The following is an 18,711-nucleotide window of genomic DNA, read 5'->3' as shown; positions in this document are numbered from 1 at the left end:
AATTTATAGCAACGAAGAAACTGATTGTTAGAAAGAAAAATCTGACGATAATAAGTGAGCCACAAATAGAAAGGACACCGACCAACTGCTGTCCACTGTTGTTAGTCCGGTGATTTTGGTATGCTAAGAGCAAGTTCAATAGTATAGCCTACTACTAACTCCAATTTATTTATAGCCGATCTAATAGCCAATTCATACAATAGTTACTTACTATACTATTACTATACTATTAACATATGGTCCCACCTGTTATACACATATTGTGTCTTAAAATCCATGCTGCAGCTGGCTACAGATCTGTAGCCCGCTGCTTTTCTTTTTTATTTTTTATCTTATTAAAATATGTTTATAGCTGGCTAATAGTATTGTACCTGCTCTAACGCAGACTCTAGACTGCTTAGCATACTTCCATTGCGGCCATCTGGCTTTTAGTCGGTTAGCATACACGGTTGAGCTCACAGCGTACTGACGTTTTGTCCCATGAAAACGACGTCGGTGATGACGTGTTCTCCTGTACACGAAGAGATAGAGCTCAGCCGACATGCTTCACGTTACGTGTCGTACTTTTATTAGAGGCAAACAACCTGAAGCAGTACACGTTTTCGTCAGCCTGATGACAGGTTAATCCACTGTAAACAATCAAAATTCATAATCCGCGTGCCTTGCAGGGTTTGACTACGTTATTTACTGGTATTCGTCCGAACAGAATAACACATGACTACGTTTCAGATGCAAGCTCCTACCGCCATACGCTATGCGCGAAATTGCCACCTTGAAGATGCGTCATGCCCTTGGGATACTTTTCCTCATTTCACTCACTCTTGAAAGCCACAAACTGCCTAGCCTGGTTTAAGGCTCCCCTGATCAAAACATTTCTCTAGGCAGACGGTCAATTTTTGATTGTTTAATAAGTTCCTGGCAAAATTAAAAACAGCATCGAACAAGAAATTTCTTCTCTATTAGGACCTAAATCTACCTACAGAAACACAGCACGCTATATTGGTAGAGAAGAACACGGAGATCTCACAAAATTCATACTGTTTCAAGGGGTATTTTGACCTTTTCCCATGTAAATACGATGATAATTCCAAATCTGACAATGATCATTTATATGGACAAGTGATTTTCATTGCACCGGAAGGCCATAATACAAAATCTGGGGCAACTCTAATGTAATTAATTGGGTGAGGTTCCGAAAAGCTCTATACCAGATTGATGTTATAACGCCAAAACTTGAGATTTGTGATCAATCCCGTTGAATATAAATGTTCCCAGCAAAGGCACAAACTGTTTGGTGACCAGCTGGAAAAGGGAATGAGTAGTTAGTGCGATGAAAGAACAATTAATGGTTGTCCACAAATTACCGTCACGAGATCAAAACACACCTTAATTACTTCTTGGGATGCTACTCCGCCAATGAAGGCAGCCACGGGATGAATCTCTGCACCCCCAAACCGGCACATTTCAGTAATCAGGTCTTCAGACAAAGGTGCCCCGTTCATACCCATCTCACTCATTACTGAAACAGCAGCTGTCTTCAGCCTAGGCACATCCTCATCAATCTCACTACCGAATCCAGTGTATTATTAGTATTATAAATACATGTACGATGTTATAATGTTCACCGAAAGTGAATGAACATTTTACTCATGCTTACCTTTCAAAGATTCCAGGGCATCTGTTATAGTTGGCTGCAAGTCGATCAACAGCACGTAGCAGAACATAGAAGTTCATTGCAAAGCTGCAGCCAAATTTGCTTGTCATTTGAATAACAAATAAATCAATAAGAACAAGATAACAATGGCTAGTCATTCTAACAACAGTTCCGGCAACATACAAAGCAAAGGAAGAAACAATAGCTGACTTCTCCACCTACTCCAAAGTTGCACTGCATGCTACAGTGTGACCAACTATTGGTTTGAAAGAAAACTTGTGTTTGCAACAAGACGATGAAACCACAATTCGAAGCAGAAAAAGTCTTCAATAGGTTCAATCAAGGCATCTTGTAATCCTGGTATTGCATTACAATTCAGTTTAACAGGTATTTTCAATTTCTATGATTTAGGATAGGCTGATATTCTAGGATGCAGCAACAGCAGTACTACCTTTGTAACAGCTGCATGGAGCTTGAAAACTAAAGTAAAGATGCCAAAGTATATGAACAGAGAAAGTTCCATAACATTAAAAAAATGACAAGCACAAAGGAGTAAAAGGTACTGACCAGTAGTCTTCATCGGTGAAGTATATTTGAACTTCAGAAAGAACAGGAGAGCTAAACTCTTCCTCCATACTGCGGTACCTACAGACCTAGACAGCAGATATCACTTACTCAATAACTATCAGGTATAGTTCTACAATATTTATCAATCATGATATTTAAAGTGAGAGATAAGAATTAGCATGTTATGTCAAATAGAAAATTGAACACATGCATTCCAGTGGAGGAAAATAAATCAGGAGTGGCATAGTTTAAAAGGGACAATTGCACCTCTTGTACAATTTAATTCTTTTGAAACAAGTGCAAAAGCAATGATCAGTACTAGCTAGTAGCTAGTATACCATACACATACAATCAGCTTTGTCTTTATCAAATATATGGAATATGGATAGGGTACAAAATACTACAAGGTTCTTCTCAATTAAAACTAGTTAGATCAAATGATTATCAAGCACATCATTGTAGCCATCCCAAACAGGTGTTACAATGTATATTTAAAGAAAGCAGCTTACTCTGAGTTTTCTAGCATTTTTGCAAAATGTTTTTATGTATGCCCGTGAAATAGAATCAGGGTCTCTATCAATTCGCTTCAAGATATCCTTTACATGATGCTCCAAGGCAAGGCAGTCAGATTCAGCCTTAGCTTGGTAAATCTTTTGCAGGCTAACATAGTACCTGTAAGGTTATAAAAGAGAAACAGCTGCATTCATGTGATAGAAGAAAATAGTTCGGCAGAAGTTGACTGAATCTGAGATCATTGCAAAGCTAGATGACTGCAGGGCACTAACTCAGTAAGTGAAGTCATATCAGGTATCGTCCCCTCAAGAGGTAGCTCACCGTTGCCCTCATTTGCAATAAATTCCTGTAAGTAGCAAGCGAGAGAAAGAAATCCAAATTGAGACATGAATGCTAATAAAAAACAATAATTTCAACCAAAAAAAGAAAGCATAAAGTATGAGTAAGTCCATGTTACACCCCTGAACTCTCAAAGAAATTTAATACCCTCCAAAATAATATCATATATTCAGAAGCTATATACGCTTTCTTCCGGTGGCACTCAAGAGTCAGACTCACTACCATTGGAAATGTCAATGCTGTATTTCTTTTTCTTGTTTGGATGGTTTAGACAACTAAGCAAGCTAACCTTTTGAATTATACCCATGATGTTACTGTCGATATAGCAAAAGAACAGAGTTTTTTTTAATCAGAAAGAACACCTTGAGTTGGATTCATGCCAGCAACTGCGGCTCCTCCAAAAACACTTTGGGTTGAAAATTTACCAGGTTTACTAAATTTTTGGTGCTCGATAATCAATTTTGTACTTGTCAGTGTTCGATATATTTCCTGAGAAGTTGAGGTGCGTTTAGTAGACTTCTTGCTAAGCTGAGGGATGTAAAATGGAAACATTCCTAAAGGGATATATGGTGCAACTTTACAGATGGTAAGTGTGAAGATAGTTCATAAACAACACATTATTTCAGGCTTTTTAATATACATTCATTATGAAAGCAGCTTCAGACACACAAAGCTTCTAGAGCTTTTTTGTTCTAAATGAGCATTCTCCAGGGAGAGAACTCATATGCAGCTTTAGCATAAGTATCAAAATTCCAAAGCTACCTGACATTTGCTTCAGGTTATATGAGGCATCTGGCTAGAGAGAAGATTAACCTTTTGGATCTGACTTGTTATTTTAGCCCAAAAAATAAAACTAGAACTGGGTGTCTAGATCATGCAGGTTCATTGAATATCGCAGAGACACCTCAACTAACATATGATTCACTTTTTTAAAACAAAGAATCATTGAATAGCGCCGAGAGACCTCAACAACATATGATACACTTTTTTAAAAAAGAAAAGTATCATTGAATATTGCTGACACCTCAACAACGTATGATACTTTCCAATTTGGTTTCAACAACAAACTTTATCAAGAGTGCCTGGAACCTCAGATAACAGCTCAGTGGTATGGCATATCAGACAATAGAAGTTGGCATTCCATAATTGTAAATCACAATTATAACTACCTTCAAAGCAGCCACTAAAACCCAGAAATCTGAAGAAGATGAATTCACTTCAGCGGAGCTATCATCAATTATCTGACGGATCTCATCACCTAGAAGAAATTAACCACTAATTAGAACTTGCAGTTCTGCACAGAAGCTATGTTATATTGTGTACACGTGCATGGCTGCAGGAACATACAACAAGAATACAACAGATATTTATAAATAAGTTAAAATATTTATGGGTTCAAAAAGAGACTACGGCTGTGTTCGGTATCCTTAGTTCCCAACACCTCTTCCTCGTGTTCCGCGCGCACGCTTTTCAAACTGCTAAACCATGCGTTTTTTTAAAAAAAGCTTCTATACGAAAGTTGCTTAAAAAATCATATTAATCCATTTTTGAAAAAAAAATTACGTAATACTTAATTAATCATGTGTTAATGGACCGTTCTGTTTTCCATGCGCAGGATAAGTGTTCCCAACCCTGATGTCCGAACACAGCCTACATGTAAGTACAAGACCCAGGAGGTGTTTGTTAACACATAGGCCACATTCATTCATTATGTAAACTAGAGTGACAACTTCAAGTTAATTCAAGTAGTTTTTACTAGTGGTATTTAAGAAAGGAAATAGTCAAGCACACAAAATTATGTCTGCAAGTAAAATTATGCTGATAGAAGAACATTTAAAAATAAACTTACTGATCCCTGGAGTAACAGAGACTTTATACGAGGACTCCACTGCTTCTTTGTAGTTTTCTTCATCTAAATTAAGCATATATTCTCGAATCAGTGCCTGAAGAAGATATTAGATTAGTCAATAACCTGACAGTCCCCAAAACACATTAGCAACCACTTTTTACTGATTGGGGCAACAACCCAAAACACGTACCTTGAATTCATTTTTCTCTTGCCTAGTCGAAGGTAAGCGCCCATCATGTGCATCTGCCCATTTTTCTGCAAGCCTCACAAGGATAACAATGTAGGGAGTGTGCTTGTGCACAACAGGATCTTTATCATTTATATCAATTGACTTTGCAAATCTGAAAAACATAAGCATTAAGATCAACAGTGATTTCATCTAGAATGAGAAAAGGATCATGCAACTTGCTATGCCAACAATGTAGGTACAAATAACTCTTACTGCTTGAGTTCAACCCATGGATTGTGAAGGCGTAAATCATCCAGGAAGTGGTCCGGTTTTGATTCTATAACATTGTGCTCCTGCTCAATAGTTAGGGAAACAGTTTTCAGTCTGGTGAAAATGCTTTGGCTCATGACTACTGTGGAAATGAAAACCGCCAAGCAACATTAATAAGTCCTAAATAATGAGGTCAGGAAACAAGATGCAGTCCACCGCTAAAAGTCAAATAAAGAACAACTCAGAAACTCTTGCACAGATCAATAAAGGTACCTTAACGCTGATCCTGACTAGACCAGTTAGACCATATGAACGTGCAGCAACCAACACAATATTTGCTTTCCTGCAGATATCATCTAGTTTCAGTAAAGATCTCTCTGGAAGCTGCAGTAGAAAAAACTGGGTATCAGCAAAATTTGGCCGCGAGAGGAAAAACTACGTGCACATTGTTCCTAACAATCCATGTGTAGTAAATAGCTAAAATAATAAAAGTTTGACTGTCCACACTAAAAAAGCATCTCTTACTAGAGGGAGTATATCTATGAATATCTAATGCGCCTGTGCGATTATAAAAACTTGCCAATTCTCATTTCCTTGACTTTTAAATCTTCTTGTTAAATGTTCTGGCTACGCAGAGAAGTCAAGAAAATCAATCACTGATTTTGCATCTTACCATAAGAGTAAACACACACCTGAGTAGCAATGACTACGGTAAATTGGGAAAAGAATGAAGGGTTTGTGTCTATGAGAGCCAGAGGAGACTCCTCGACAAACTTGGCATTTACAGCATCATTCAGCTCTTGCAGGAACGAACATACAGATTTTGCTCTTGATTGCCCCAAGCATTCTGCATCCACTGAACATAAACAGAGTACTCGGAACATGAGTTCCATTGCTTTACTGGAAATTTATCGAAATGGAACAGGAATAAACGCGGAGCACAGAAATTACACAGGAAATTGTTTCCCATGTCAGATTGTTCAACTTTGGAACCATCAACAACAGTAACACTCCCTACTCCTCCAAGCACAAGGTTCTTCATCGCTTCAGTTCCTGTAGGGCCACAGGTAAGCAAGCATATGCTAGCCTTCTCCAGTGCAGCCTGTCCTTGATCACCCCATATCCTGTACTTTGCATTAACAGAATCATAACAGGTAGTTTTTAGTATGTGGGTTGCTTCTTCCTACTCGGATGCAAAATAAGCAGAGAATAAGAAGAATACACAAGTCGCAGGCTGGAAAAATGAAGGTCAAATTTTATAAAGTAAAACTGAACTGTGCTATTTATATATGCAACTGAACTACCCATGTGAAGCACAACTACAGCTCAGATAATCAGATGCACATAAGAAAACACCCAATTAAGCCACAGACTAGACCACCAACACCAATTATGGACCCCTAACATAATCCACTAGGGTCTTAGTAATCAGCAAAGTGCTATCAGTCGGTATCCCCAACTACATGTGAACAACGTAAACAATATTTCAACCAACCAAGCTCCAATGCATGACCGGCAGCGTTCGAAACAATTTCTGTCAGAGAAAATCCCTCCAGCTCTTGACCACCCGTCACCCGAACAGAAGGAGCTCCAAAACCCTAGATCAGAGACCGCGCCCACTCGAACCGCACCCGAACAGCGGTGCCGGAATTCCACCACCGCGAAGAGCCCTAAACCCTAGGATCGAACGGCAAGCGCCCGGAATCTACCCGTCGGAGATGAGAGAGCGCAGATGCGCGCCGGTTGCGTTACCTGAGCTGGCGATCGTACTTGGTCTTGGGCTCCGCGAAGGCGGCGGCGGTGGCGGCGGCCATGGCTTCCGGCGGCGGCGTGGTCTCCTCTCCGCGTGTGGAGTGGGCTCTGCCGCTCTTCCGAGGTTTTGCTTTGCTTCGCCTTCGCCTTCTCCTCCTCCTCCCTGAGCGAGGAATAAAGCGGTCTCAAGCTAAGTGGAGGCGGAGCAAGGAGAAGGGGATCGTGGGCTTTGGAGGCCAATGACATGGGCCTAATCGTACGCCCCAATATTGTAGCTACTTGGGCCTATTGGGCCGATCCAGTTTAGTTAGCATCTACCATCTCTACACCAACTAAACAACTGCACTTGCCATAAACAAGTGGGATTAGCGACATGATCTTACTTGTTTGACTTAAAGTGTTATTAGTGGAAGATAATTAAGGATTAGGAAGGTTCGTTAGTCGTTGGGGGAGACGACCAGACATGGCTAGATTCATTGTACCAATTGGGCCATTACCAGACAGCAGTACAGCACGATACTACTGAATAAGCGTTGCTGGATATTGAAGATATACGCAATTGGAGCTCTTGCTCTGATTGGTTCCACGCAAGGAGAAAACTACACATAATAGCTCCGCTTTTGAATTTTAATTTGAGCTAATTAGTCATGGCTTACGATCGATTGAGTCGAACATTTACGTGCTGTCCTTTCTTTCTCAGCACTCTTTTCTTTTTAATAAACAGTGCATAAACTTAACCTGGTTTTCAATTTGAACTAACTGCTCGATTATGGCTTACAGTTAAGGTTGATCGGTTCAGCCATTAAGGTGATCTTTTTTTCGCCATTTCTTGTTTATTAAACTGGATCAATGAGGTGGTTGCAGATGCTTATAGTTGAAAAACGGATTTCAGCGCTTGTTAAATGTTAATTATGCGAGTCCAAACTCAAAAGTCAGAATTGTTAGACAGTACCAATTCGGAAATTAGTGAGTCAAATGATATAAAATAATCCACCTCGACCAAACATGAGAAGTTCAGCTTGCAAAATTAACAATTCATTGCTCTATGATGAAGTTTATCCGACTAATAACTACTCCTAACTAGATAAGATAAACACCAATATTTTACTAAACAGCAACATAGCTAGTAATTAAAAACAAATTTGATTTCCTTGCTGAAAGAAAAATACATCAACCCCCGGAATGCCGCGGTTACACGCCAATGCTCTATTTGATTTTTAACCATGCAACAAACTGAGATTGAAACAGTACTTAATTAGCACTAGCGTAATCAACTAATCGTTGTCAATGTACACGTGAGCTCGACTTAGATTTCATGGCTAGCAAACCAGCTTTTCTCTAGTTTAAAAGTCCATCTTTCTGAAATTTTAATGGAACAACCAGTAACAGAAGTCTACTTGTACCTAGTTTATTATTAGTACAACTAGATGAAGCAGCAAGTCAACTAGTAGCGCACAGCCAAAGTCGAACACCACTCTTCGTTCTCTTCGCACCCAAGAAATCCATTTTTGCGAGCTTGGTCATCACCGAAATCTCATTGGCCATGGAAGAATCTTATATAAATAGATGGAACACCTACCTCTCCCACGATCGCAACGAATTGAAGCATTTCGTCTCGAGGCGCGGCACGATGAAGAGGCTGACATTCGGCGCGGAACCGGAGATGGTGGACAGCGCAAGCATAGCTCAGGAGGTCATGCTGCTCCTCGCGCGGAGCGGCGGCGGCGGCGCCGGCTATGTCGTCGGCCACGGCGGCGAGGCTCCGCGCGTCTTCGAGTGCAAGACGTGCAGGCGCCGGTTCCCGTCGTTCCAGGCGCTCGGCGGCCACCGCGCGAGCCACAAGCGGCCGCGGGGTGGTGGCGGTGGTGGCGCGGCCGCCGCCGTAGCCGCCGCGGCGGGCGAGGGGGAGGCGGGTGTCGCGCTCTCGCTCGCGGCGGGGACGCCGGCCGTGAAGGCCTCACGCGCGCACGGGTGCGCGGTGTGCGGCGTGGAGTTCGCGCTCGGGCAGGCGCTCGGCGGCCACATGCGGCGGCACCGCATCGCCGGCGCCGAGGCCGACGAGGCGGTGAGCGCCCGCGGCGGCGAGCCGGCGCCCGAGCGGAATCCACGCGAGGCGAGGGGTGTGGTTGGCTTGGACCTGAACGCTGCTCCCGCCGACGACACAGGCCTCCTGCTGGTAGACTGCCTGTAATGGCATTCTGCCCTACCTAACCATGTGATCGTTTCTTCTTTTTATCGTTTTTTTTGGTTTTGTAAATTTGAAAAATTGGCAGCTGTTCTCCAAAAAAACAGTAGGATCAATAGTTCAAAATACAACATGAATACGATTTGATTACAGACTTGTAATTACAGAATTGTAGTTTGCCTTTCTTGCATGAATCGTGCAAGATCATTCTTTCTTTGTAATAAAATAAAATAAAATAAATACTATGGGTGATACTGGGCTTGCAGCGGGCATCGGCCAATAGACAAATTCTGGAGTTGATTATGTTATAGTTCGTGGTCTTCGATTTCTTCTACGTTCTACGTGATCAGTAACCCAGTGTCGCAAGTAACTGTAGTTGAACACTGCAGAAACGCAATTAACTACATAAAAAAATTTGCATACTTCTATGTTATCTACTGGCTGTAGCCTCAACATCAGCACAGCCAACCCAATTCTATATGCGCTCATCATTATCAAGAGCAAGAGTTACTTTCCACCAATATTCAAAGTAATTGTTCTCACTTAACACCCATTTGTCCAAATCAAGACAATTGCAATAAGTTAAATAACGCACAAAGAGAGTAGCTGACAAAGAATGAAATGATAAAAATTACAAGCACCATTTCACCACCATTTTATCCATGTAGTGAGAACCCTTCTAAGATCCACAGCAAGCTGATTTCTGAGCCGCCGCTGCCTCGGCTTCCCCTTCCGATTTGATCTTGATGGTTCGGTCCTGCAATCAAAAGAACACAATAAGGAAAGGCGTTATTGAAAAAAAGTATGTCAAACCAGTTAATTCATACCTCAGGCTTGGAATCAGTCTCTGAGAGTCTTTGTTTGATATCTCTTGCTATAGAAAAGAAAACCTGCTCAACATTCAGGTTTGTCTTTGCACTCTGCAGTAGTCATAATGAAACGAAATTATGCATGGGATTGGCTACAGAGGTTCGGGCATCAATGCTTAGGAGAAAGCAACATTTATTGTCACCAACAAGTTACGATGAAGGAATACCAGAACAGAAGTTGTGACTTCGCACTAACCGTTTCAAAGAACTTGATTCCGTATTCATCAGCAAGAGCCTGTCCCTTTGAAGTGGGTACAGCCTGCACGAATGAAATTCAGCCGATATGAATAAGAGAGCTAAGAAATATTCCAAACATACAATTTGAGAAGGTCATTGGGAACTGTAATGGTAGGTGCATAATGTCGAACACGTTTTCTATTATGTTTACGCTTTGACACAACATAAATATATCTAGTGATGACCATGCTAGATGGATCAGAGTAACACCACAGGATGCAAATCTTATTCACGAAATGTTTTTCATACTGCATATGAAACTAACCATTCCAGAGCATGAAATAAAAATGAGATGACAGAATAAACATGTGGAAACAGCTAAGCCAAGTAGATTATACCCTTTTGCTTTCATCCATATCAGCTTTGTTCCCCACCAAAATTTTGTTCACATTATCAGAGGCATGTTGTTCGATGTTTCTGATCCAATTTCTTATGTCTGAAATCCAGCAACAATGGAAATATTCAGAAATTTTTGAGCTTAAGTACTATATCAAACAAAGCATCTGAAGTAAAGTGGTCAATACTGTTGAATGAAGATTCATCGGTGACATCATAAACGAGTAAAATGCCCATTGCTCCCCTGTAGTAAGCTGAAACAATGAAGCCCATTTCAGAAGCTTGATCAATGCAATTGCCAGAAGCAAACTTAGCTTTGTTGAAAGTAAACAAACATACCAGTGGTAATAGTTCGAAAGCGTTCTTGGCCAGCAGTATCCCAGATTTGCAATTTAATCCGTTTACCATCCAACTCAACGGTCCTTATCTTGAAGTCAATACTGTTTCAGAGAATTCAGTGAGGACAATATATAAGGTGATGCTATCATTCAGATGTTTCCTTTGGGGACTTTTTACAGGACATACCCAATTGTGGTAATGAAACTAGTCGTGAAAGAGCCATCTGAGAACCGTAGGAGGAGACAACTTTTTCCTACACCTGTATAATGTATATAAACCTTTTAAATAGAATGTACGTGCCACTAAACACTGAAACATAGTATGAATATCAAGTAAGGCCACAAAAGGAAATACAAATACAAGAAAAAACATTGATGTGGAAACAAAATCAACATGAGTTAAAGGGCTCCCCTAGGTACACAGAACCAGACAGATGCTATTTACTCACTCCGCTTCATATTATAAGTCGCTTTGACTTTTTTTCTAGCCAAACTTCCTTAAGTTTGACCAAGTCTATAGAAAAATTTAACAATATCTACTGCACCAAATTAGTTTCATCAGAACTAAAATTAAATATATTTTGATAGCATGTTTGTTTTGTATTGAAAATGTTGTTATATTTTTCTATAAACTTGGCCAAACTTAATTAAGTTTGACTAGGAAAAGAAAATCAAAGTGACTTATATTATGAAACGGAGGTACCAGTTTCATTTTATTGTCAAACTAGAAGACCACCATACCGTAAATATGGACCAGGCCACATAAGCACAAGGAAGATAGTTTAGTTGAACTCTGCTTGCAAAGCTGCTAGTGAGTGGGAAGGAAATGTTATTGTATGATTTTTACACATATCCTCAAATATTTACTCTTTCAAGGATGAAAATGAACAATGCTTTCACATAGTAGAAAACAAACAGCATGATTACAGAAACCCTTTAGTAAACTTTTATGTGGTACAAATATTATTCGAGCCTCAAAATACTGTGGTGGGAGGGCTGGGCTGGGTGAAAATATCATAGAATATACTTGGAGCCTAAGCCTGCGCAAAATTCTAAAACATATGAATCTCAGCAGCTCCCAGGCCTGAGACGAACCACAGCCTTGAACTTGGCTTGCCTCAACGGCTAAAAAAAACACAGAGCGAGGTTCCAACAGTGCACGTCAGGTCATCAGGTGAAAGTGTTGAAACCATTGTCAGTTCTCTTATAATGACTTAATGAGAACCCTTACAACAAACAAAAGTAACCACAACAGCTACTTACAGGCGTTAGTTTCACCAATAAACTATTCATGACTTCATATGGCGATCAATCTAACAATACCAGCATTTTAATGTGTGTCTCAGTTTGAGAATATATCAGGTCATAATCACATGATTGTCGCAAGCAGGAACAGAATCGCTATTACAAAACACTTATGCGTAGAAAACTGAAACAATTGTTGCCAACGGTTTCGCATGCTTCGATTCATTCACCCATTCAAATTTCACACACACACACAAAAAAAAATCCCCACAAACTGATCCAGATAACAGATCCCGCTCGAATCCTCGGATCAAACGAAACAACACACTTCACGCCGGAGGAACCAGATCTCGCGCGCGTAGATCGAGGGAGTGAGAGAGAGAGGAGGGGCCCGCGGCTACTCACCGCTGTCGCCAATGAGGAGCAGCTTGATGAGATAATCGTAGTCGGCCCGAGCCCTAGCCGGCGGCGCCGCCATCGCTACCAATCAATCCCCCAAGCCCTAACACACAATCAACATCGATCAGATCGGATCAAGCAACGAAACAGCAAGCCGAAAACGAGCAATGGCGAGCCGCAATACCGTGGTACACGCGCGGCGGGGGGGCGCGGCCGTCCGAGGCGGCGGCGGCGGCGGCGGCGATCTCCTCCGGCGTCGTCTCCCCCTCACGAGCAGCGGCAGCGCAGGCGGCGAGTTGCGTGGGGGAGGGGAGGAGATTCGCGAGGCGGAGAGGGGGATCGAAGCACCGCGCCAGCCTGGGTTGGGTGGTCGTCTACTTGGGTTGGGTTGGCTCGGTCGGAAGCGTCGTGGTGGAACCGGTCCACTCGTCTGACTTTTCACAGGTGTCGCGCGCGTGCGCCCGACTGGGTCCTAGGCCCGGCCCATTCAGGCCCATTAGGATAAGGGCCCAGTGCGAAGAACGAGGCCTGAATGCTGTGTGGGCTGTCTGGCCCGATGAAACATGATGGATTTTAGTTTTTTTATTTCAAAAATGAATTCGGATTTTTTGTTCAACTAAATGCCAAACCATGTGTGGATTTGAGCAAATAAACATTTTAGACATAGAAAATCTCCACTTGTCAGGGGGGCCGAAACTATTTAAATTTCGCGGCGCGCGAGTAGGTCTGCGGTCGCGGTCGATAGTCGACTTAATTTGCTTATCAGCAAACGTTGCGCGCTTTGCGTAAGCACTGTCTTTATCCTAGTGAACCACAACACGAAATTTCAAGTCTTCTCGATTACGCCATTTGCAATTCGAATTTCGAAATATTTAGACTTACAGTTTTGATGTCTGTCCCGCGCATTTTTCGGTGCAAATGCAGCTAACCAACAAATATCTAGCATATTCGGTGTGTTGTCTTTCATGCTTGCTTGCTGTCACGCCCCGAACTAGTACCGACCGGAACTAGCCCGTGACGCTCCAATTTAACCTGTTAATCGATACCAGTCCCAGGACACAGTGCTGATATCACAGGAAGACAGATTATCACAGCAACAGAGGTCTCTTTATTATAGAGTAGATGTACAGTCATGTTGGGCTGCGGACAGATCCCGATCTCACAACTGCATTACAAAAGGGAAACGGAAGCCGGGACTTGGACCAAACAACACAGGCGCGACTTGGGAACTAGGCCGAAACCCTAAAACTCATCGTAGCCGGCTTGCTCCTGGAAGAACTCCTCATCAGCAGGATCCGCTTCGTCTTCTTCAGCGACTGGGGGGGATTATTTATATAGAGCAAGGGTGAGTACGGGGAGTACTCAGCAAGCCAAGGGAAATAAGTGTTTAATGCAGGCTTCAAGGAAAGGCCGTTGTTTTTGCAATTGATTTTAGTTGAACTCTTTTCTGAAAACAACTAAGTGAGTGCTTCTCAAACGACACGGTTGTGACAGTGCGTCTCGTCCGGTCGGAGTATGTGCAATGTATCAGTCTTTAGAATTGAAACAAGGTTGGCACCCGGCCAACAGCTTTTCAAACGGCCACCCGGGCCAACAACTTTTTAAACGGCCACCCGGGCCAACAACCTTCAAACGGCCACCCGGGCCTAGCTGATCCCATCAGCTGCAGATTTTTCAAACATCGAACCCCTTTCCACAACAGCAATTTCACAAGCAGTAGTCAAACAAAACTACGCTAGGAATCACCTCACATCCGCCCATGACCGTGGGCACGGCTGTTCGAACAGTTTGTTAACCTCTGCAGAGGGGGTACACTTTACCCACATGACATTACTAACCCGGATCACCCAGCCCGTGGGGATCAGCCACGTCGGGAGACCTCCAAGCTTTCATGACAAGGCATTTCCAAAGCCGATACAGGTTTACCATATGCCGACGAGAGGGGTCCCAGACCAACAACAGGTTAGGTCCCAGACCATACTGTGCCAGGAAGCCCAGGGGTCCTCCCCGACACCACACCGGCGAATCCACATGTCTCTCGACATCAAGGCTCCCCTGATAAGCTAGTTACTCAACCAGGGGTGTCCCATTCCACCCATGTGGTCTTACTTGTCTTATGTTTGGATGAAATTCCAAGGAATCGGTCCTTAAGTGCGAGAGCGGGAAAACCGTACACCCGGTACGTTCCCCGGTCCGCGGTTTTGGAAATTCATTTAGTTCACAAGCACCGACCCAGGTGTCGGGTTTTCCAAGTCTTTTGTAAAACTCAAGTTTTACCCAAGAAGTTGCTCAGATTTTAAATTTGAAGGCGCCCTTCGGTACTCGCACAGATTGCACGATTTCCGAGGCGCAACTGGGTGGTTACAAGGGAACATGGTATAACAATTAACAAAGGAAGGATCAAATGCAACAAACTAGGTAGATCCGCCAATCTGCCTTGCAGACGGGACAACAGATTAAGTGCGATCCTATCAATGCATAATATTTTGCAAGCAACATAATTAAATTTCAAGTATAGGCTCAAGATGTTCAAAGGTGGCTTGCCTTGCTCGAGATCTGGAGCTTGATCCTCGAAATCCTCGCACTGCGGGTCTTCGGGCTCCGGAACTACACGCGAAACGGGACAACTCAACAAACGGCGAAAATGAAGCCCTAATAATGACCTCTAAGCGTGCCATTTGATAGATCTCGAGATTTGAGGAATTTTGGAAGTTGAACGGAGTCAAACGGATCTACGGTTGGAAGATATTGAATTTCTAAGATTATTGGATTTTTGGTCTAAAGGAAAAGGATTTAATTAAATCCTTTTTGGAAAAGAAAAAGAAAATAAAAGGGAAAGAGGGAGGGATTATAGACTTCTCCTCGGGCGGCTAGGGCGTGGCCCAAGGGAAAAGGAGCGGACCGGCCGAGCTAAATGGGCCGGCCGGCCCAAGGCGGCCCAAGTGCGCGCGCGCGGGAGGGGAGGAGAGAGAGGGCCGGTGGACCGGGCTCACCGTGCGCGGTCCCGGGTGGGACCCGCTTGTCAGCGGTTCGGCTCACCGTGCGGAGGGAGCACGCGGCGCATGCGCGCGGGCGGGGGAGGGACGCGGTGCACGCGCGCGGTCTGCGGAGGAACGGATGCGGTGGGCCCACGCGCAGCCTCACGGCTCGCGGTGGAACGCGCGCACGGGAGGGGCTGACCGGGGTCGGCCCGTCCCGACCTCGGCTGAGCTGGCGCCTACGTGGCTGCCACGCGGGCCGGTGGGAGGTAGACGACGACGCCGGCCGGAACGGACGGCGGACAACAGCGGCGAGCGGCGGAGCGAACCACGGCAATACCGGCGAAAGCGAGCACACCGGGTGGTTGCACGAGACGAGGGGAGACGAGCCAACGGCTCGGATTCGCCGGAGGAAACTTGACGGCGGCGAATCGCGGCGGCGGCAACCGGCGGGGAGGGAAGAGGGAAACGGCGACGAGGTCACGAGGGGCCGATTCCCGGCGGTGAGAGCATCTACGCGGCCACGGGAATCCGATGCTAGCGTCGGATTGGGCGGAGCTACGCCGAGCGAGGCTGGCGACGAGCGGGTGCTACGGAGCTCGTGCGGCGACGGCGGCGAGCACACGGCGGGCGACGGCAACGGTCGGGGCGGCGCCGGCTAGCTACGGGGAGGCTACTCGTGCTACCACCGAAAACTAAGGGGGGAGATGGAGCGAGGAGGAAGAACGGAGGGAGGCATCACCGAGGTGAGGAGGGGCGCTATGACGAGAGGCCGACGGCGCGGGAGGGATCTCTCCGGCCTCGGGCCGGGGAAGAGGAGGAAGACGAGCGCCCGGAGTCCCCTTCCGCGTCCTAGTGCGCACCGGCTCCTCCGGCACACACGCGACGGCTGCGGTCGGCGAGAGGGACGGCAATGGCGCGGGCGAGAAACAGGGAAGAGTGGGAGAAAAGGGAAGGGAGGGCGTCTGGGTTTATAGGGGGCGGCAATGTCGGTTTGGAAACCGACTTTGGCGGTCAAGGCGCGAGCTGGCGCTCCGGCTAGCGGCCAAAACGGCGACAGGAGGGAGGGAGGATGACGCCGGCGGGAGGAAAAGGGGAAAAAGGAGGGAGAGAAAGGGGGGCTCGCCCCTTTCTTCTTGGGAAAAAGGGGGAGGGGAGCGGGGGCGTCGCGGCAGAGGGAGGAGGGCTCGGCCTCCGTCCCTTGGCGGCTTGCGCGCGGAGTGGCGGGGCCGAGGCGATGACGACGGCGATGACGGCGGGGCGGTTTGGAGCGGCGCGACGACACGGGCGACAGGCGCGGGCTGGCGCGGCAGAGGGTGACGGCGGCGGCGACCAGACGGTCGGCCACTCGGCACGCGCGCGCGGCTTGCAACGGGAGGGCGCGGCGGATGGAGAGGCGCGGCTCGAGCACGCGCGCTGGCTGCGGGGCCGAGCGGCTGCAGGCGCGGCAGGGCAGCGGGGCCGGGCGGCGCAAACGCGACGCGGGCGAGGACCACGCGGGGAGCGGCAGCGAAGGGGCTTAAAGGAGGGCTCGGCTCGGCGCGGGCGGCTCGCGCGCTCGCGCGCGGGGCGCGCGGGCGGAGCGGAGGGAGAGGGAGGCGCTTGGCGCGGCGGCTCATGCACGCGCGGACAGAGCGGAGGGAGCGGAGGAGGGGCGCTCGACGCGGCTCGCGCGCTCGCGCACGCAGCGCGCGGGCGGAGCGGGGCGGAGGGAGAGGGGGAGAGGGAGCGCGCTGGGGGAGGGGAGGGGGAGATGGGCCGAGAGGGAATCGGCCCATCGACCCCGGGGGAGGCCAAATAGACTTTTGCGGAGGAAAATGATTTGGAAGGATTTGGATTCGGAAATGAACTCGACGATAGATCGGGGATTGAGATCTTGAGATGGCACGGACACTAGACGACAAGCGAAGAAACAAATTTCGCAATTAGGGTTTTTAAGAGATAATTTTCCCGCTAGGCGCCACGACGGAACGGGCGCTACACTTGCCTACGTACACGCGCCAACTATGGGAAACTATTCTAATCTCTCGAGGGGATGCTCCCTCGTTTACTCAAAAACCATCTAAATGGTTATGAAAAATTCTGGAAAAATTTGACAACATTCATACAACACATATATACAACTTCACAAAATCTTAAGTCCAAACTCAACTCACACATCGAGATATAAAAAAGACAAATTTAGCGTATGAATAGTAGCGTACTGTTTATATCTAAATTTGTCTTTTTTGTTTCTCGATGTGTAGATCGAATTTGAACATGAATTTTGGTGGACTAGTAGGTATCATTATACTCTACACTGTCAATTTTTTTCAGATTTTTTCACAACTATTTGCATCGAATTTGTAAAAAAAGGTATACGAGGGGATATCCCCTCGAGGGATTAGAATCCACTCCCACCAACTATTGAATGACAGTCCATTTAGTCCGTTATGCTCCCTCCGTCCCATAATATATGGGGTTTTGAGTTTTTCTTGCAACATTTGACCACTCGTCTTATTTAAATTTTTTTAAAATTATTATTTATTTTATTTGTGATTTACTTTATTATCTACCGTACTTTAAGCACAACTTTTCATTTTTTGTATTTGCAAAAAGAATTTGAATAAGACGAGTGGTCAAATGTTACAAGTCAAAACTCAAAATCCACGATCCTTATATCGTGGGACGGAGGGAGTAATAATTAGGAAAAAACCAAATCATTTGGTCCTAATCAAACTAGCTCAATTTGTTTATGCAAGCTCGCCTCCTCCTTGGACATAATTAATGTGCGTGCCCAACATGCGTACGTTGCCGGCCTGCCCAACTACTTCTAGTAATAATTATCATTGTTCTGCTGACATCGATCACAAGGATTAACCGTGCTAAGCACTCAACCGCACGTACGTAGCGGTACTTGGATCAATTTAACCACACACATGAAAATATACTCCATGATCCATGATCCATGATCCATGAAAATACTAACATGGAGTATACTAAATAATACCGTACCGCATGATTTGGTTTTT

General features: G+C 45.2%; 3 protein-coding genes across 8 annotated transcripts; 1 reads left to right on the top strand and 2 right to left on the bottom strand.

The window, feature by feature from the left end:
- Window positions 1-1,035: 1,035 nt before the first annotated feature.
- On the bottom strand, window positions 1,036-7,278 carry LOC4334591 (NEDD8-activating enzyme E1 regulatory subunit AXR1). 6 transcript variants are annotated; one of them, XR_001543993.3, is made up of 15 exons: window positions 7,114-7,278; window positions 6,313-6,485; window positions 6,054-6,217; window positions 5,635-5,745; window positions 5,365-5,444; window positions 5,113-5,263; window positions 4,923-5,016; window positions 4,243-4,331; window positions 3,007-3,080; window positions 2,731-2,893; window positions 2,222-2,307; window positions 1,838-2,011; window positions 1,658-1,741; window positions 1,386-1,566; window positions 1,036-1,302 (listed from the first exon to the last, which is right to left on the bottom strand). XR_001543993.3 is itself a non-coding variant. In XM_015772276.3 (14 exons), exons 1-14 carry the CDS (start codon window positions 7,173-7,175, stop codon window positions 1,219-1,221), a joined length of 1,596 nt encoding a protein of 531 aa, XP_015627762.1. In that variant the 5' UTR covers window positions 7,176-7,278; the 3' UTR covers window positions 1,036-1,218. The 6 variants fall into 6 exon arrangements, 2 of the variants coding, with proteins under 2 accessions (XP_015627762.1, XP_015627763.1); XR_010740214.1 differs by having other exon boundaries at window positions 1,386-1,542; XR_010740213.1 differs by having other exon boundaries at window positions 1,877-2,011.
- Window positions 7,279-8,246: 968 nt separating this feature from the next.
- Window positions 8,247-9,770, top strand: LOC107280342 (zinc finger protein ZAT12-like). Its single transcript, XM_026024043.2, has one exon. It carries the CDS (start codon window positions 8,657-8,659, stop codon window positions 9,302-9,304), a length of 648 nt encoding a protein of 215 aa, XP_025879828.1. The 5' UTR covers window positions 8,247-8,656; the 3' UTR covers window positions 9,305-9,770.
- A 19-nt stretch (window positions 9,771-9,789) lies between these two features.
- Window positions 9,790-13,073, bottom strand: LOC4334590 (ras-related protein RABE1c). Its single transcript, XM_015772371.3, has 9 exons — window positions 12,907-13,073; window positions 12,729-12,825; window positions 11,266-11,338; window positions 11,080-11,180; window positions 10,929-10,994; window positions 10,743-10,840; window positions 10,364-10,426; window positions 10,126-10,218; window positions 9,790-10,055 (listed from the first exon to the last, which is right to left on the bottom strand). Exons 2-9 carry the CDS (start codon window positions 12,799-12,801, stop codon window positions 9,978-9,980), a joined length of 645 nt encoding a protein of 214 aa, XP_015627857.1. The 5' UTR covers window positions 12,802-12,825; window positions 12,907-13,073; the 3' UTR covers window positions 9,790-9,977.
- Between the last annotated feature and the right edge of the window lie 5,638 nt (window positions 13,074-18,711).

Source organism: Oryza sativa, chromosome 3, assembly GCF_034140825.1.
Source record: "Oryza sativa Japonica Group chromosome 3, ASM3414082v1".
Classification (NCBI taxonomy): Eukaryota; Viridiplantae; Streptophyta; class Magnoliopsida; order Poales; family Poaceae; genus Oryza; species Oryza sativa.
This window is presented reverse-complemented; position numbering and strand designations above follow the sequence as displayed.

What these genes read in the sequence shown, in the direction of transcription:
- LOC4334591 (XM_015772276.3), bottom strand. Translation starts at nt 7,175, where the DNA reads ATGGCCGCCGCCACCGCCGCCGCCTTCGCGGAGCCCAAGACCAAGTAC. An exon ending in CATGGGAAACAATTTCCTGT is followed by an intron (nt 6,218 to 6,312) that starts GTAATTTCTGTG and finishes GTTTATGTTCAG; the next exon opens with TGGATGCAGAATGCTTGGGG. An exon ending in CTCTGTTACTCCAGGGATCA is followed by an intron (nt 4,332 to 4,922) that starts GTAAGTTTATTT and finishes AATTTCTTCTAG; the next exon opens with GTGATGAGATCCGTCAGATA.
- LOC107280342 (XM_026024043.2), top strand. Translation starts at nt 8,657, where the DNA reads ATGGAAGAATCTTATATAAATAGATGGAACACCTACCTCTCCCACGAT.
- LOC4334590 (XM_015772371.3), bottom strand. Translation starts at nt 12,801, where the DNA reads ATGGCGGCGCCGCCGGCTAGGGCTCGGGCCGACTACGATTATCTCATC. An exon ending in AGTTTCATTACCACAATTGG is followed by an intron (nt 11,181 to 11,265) that starts GTATGTCCTGTA and finishes TCTCTGAAACAG; the next exon opens with TATTGACTTCAAGATAAGGA. An exon ending in CGATGAATCTTCATTCAACA is followed by an intron (nt 10,841 to 10,928) that starts GTATTGACCACT and finishes GCTGGATTTCAG; the next exon opens with ACATAAGAAATTGGATCAGA.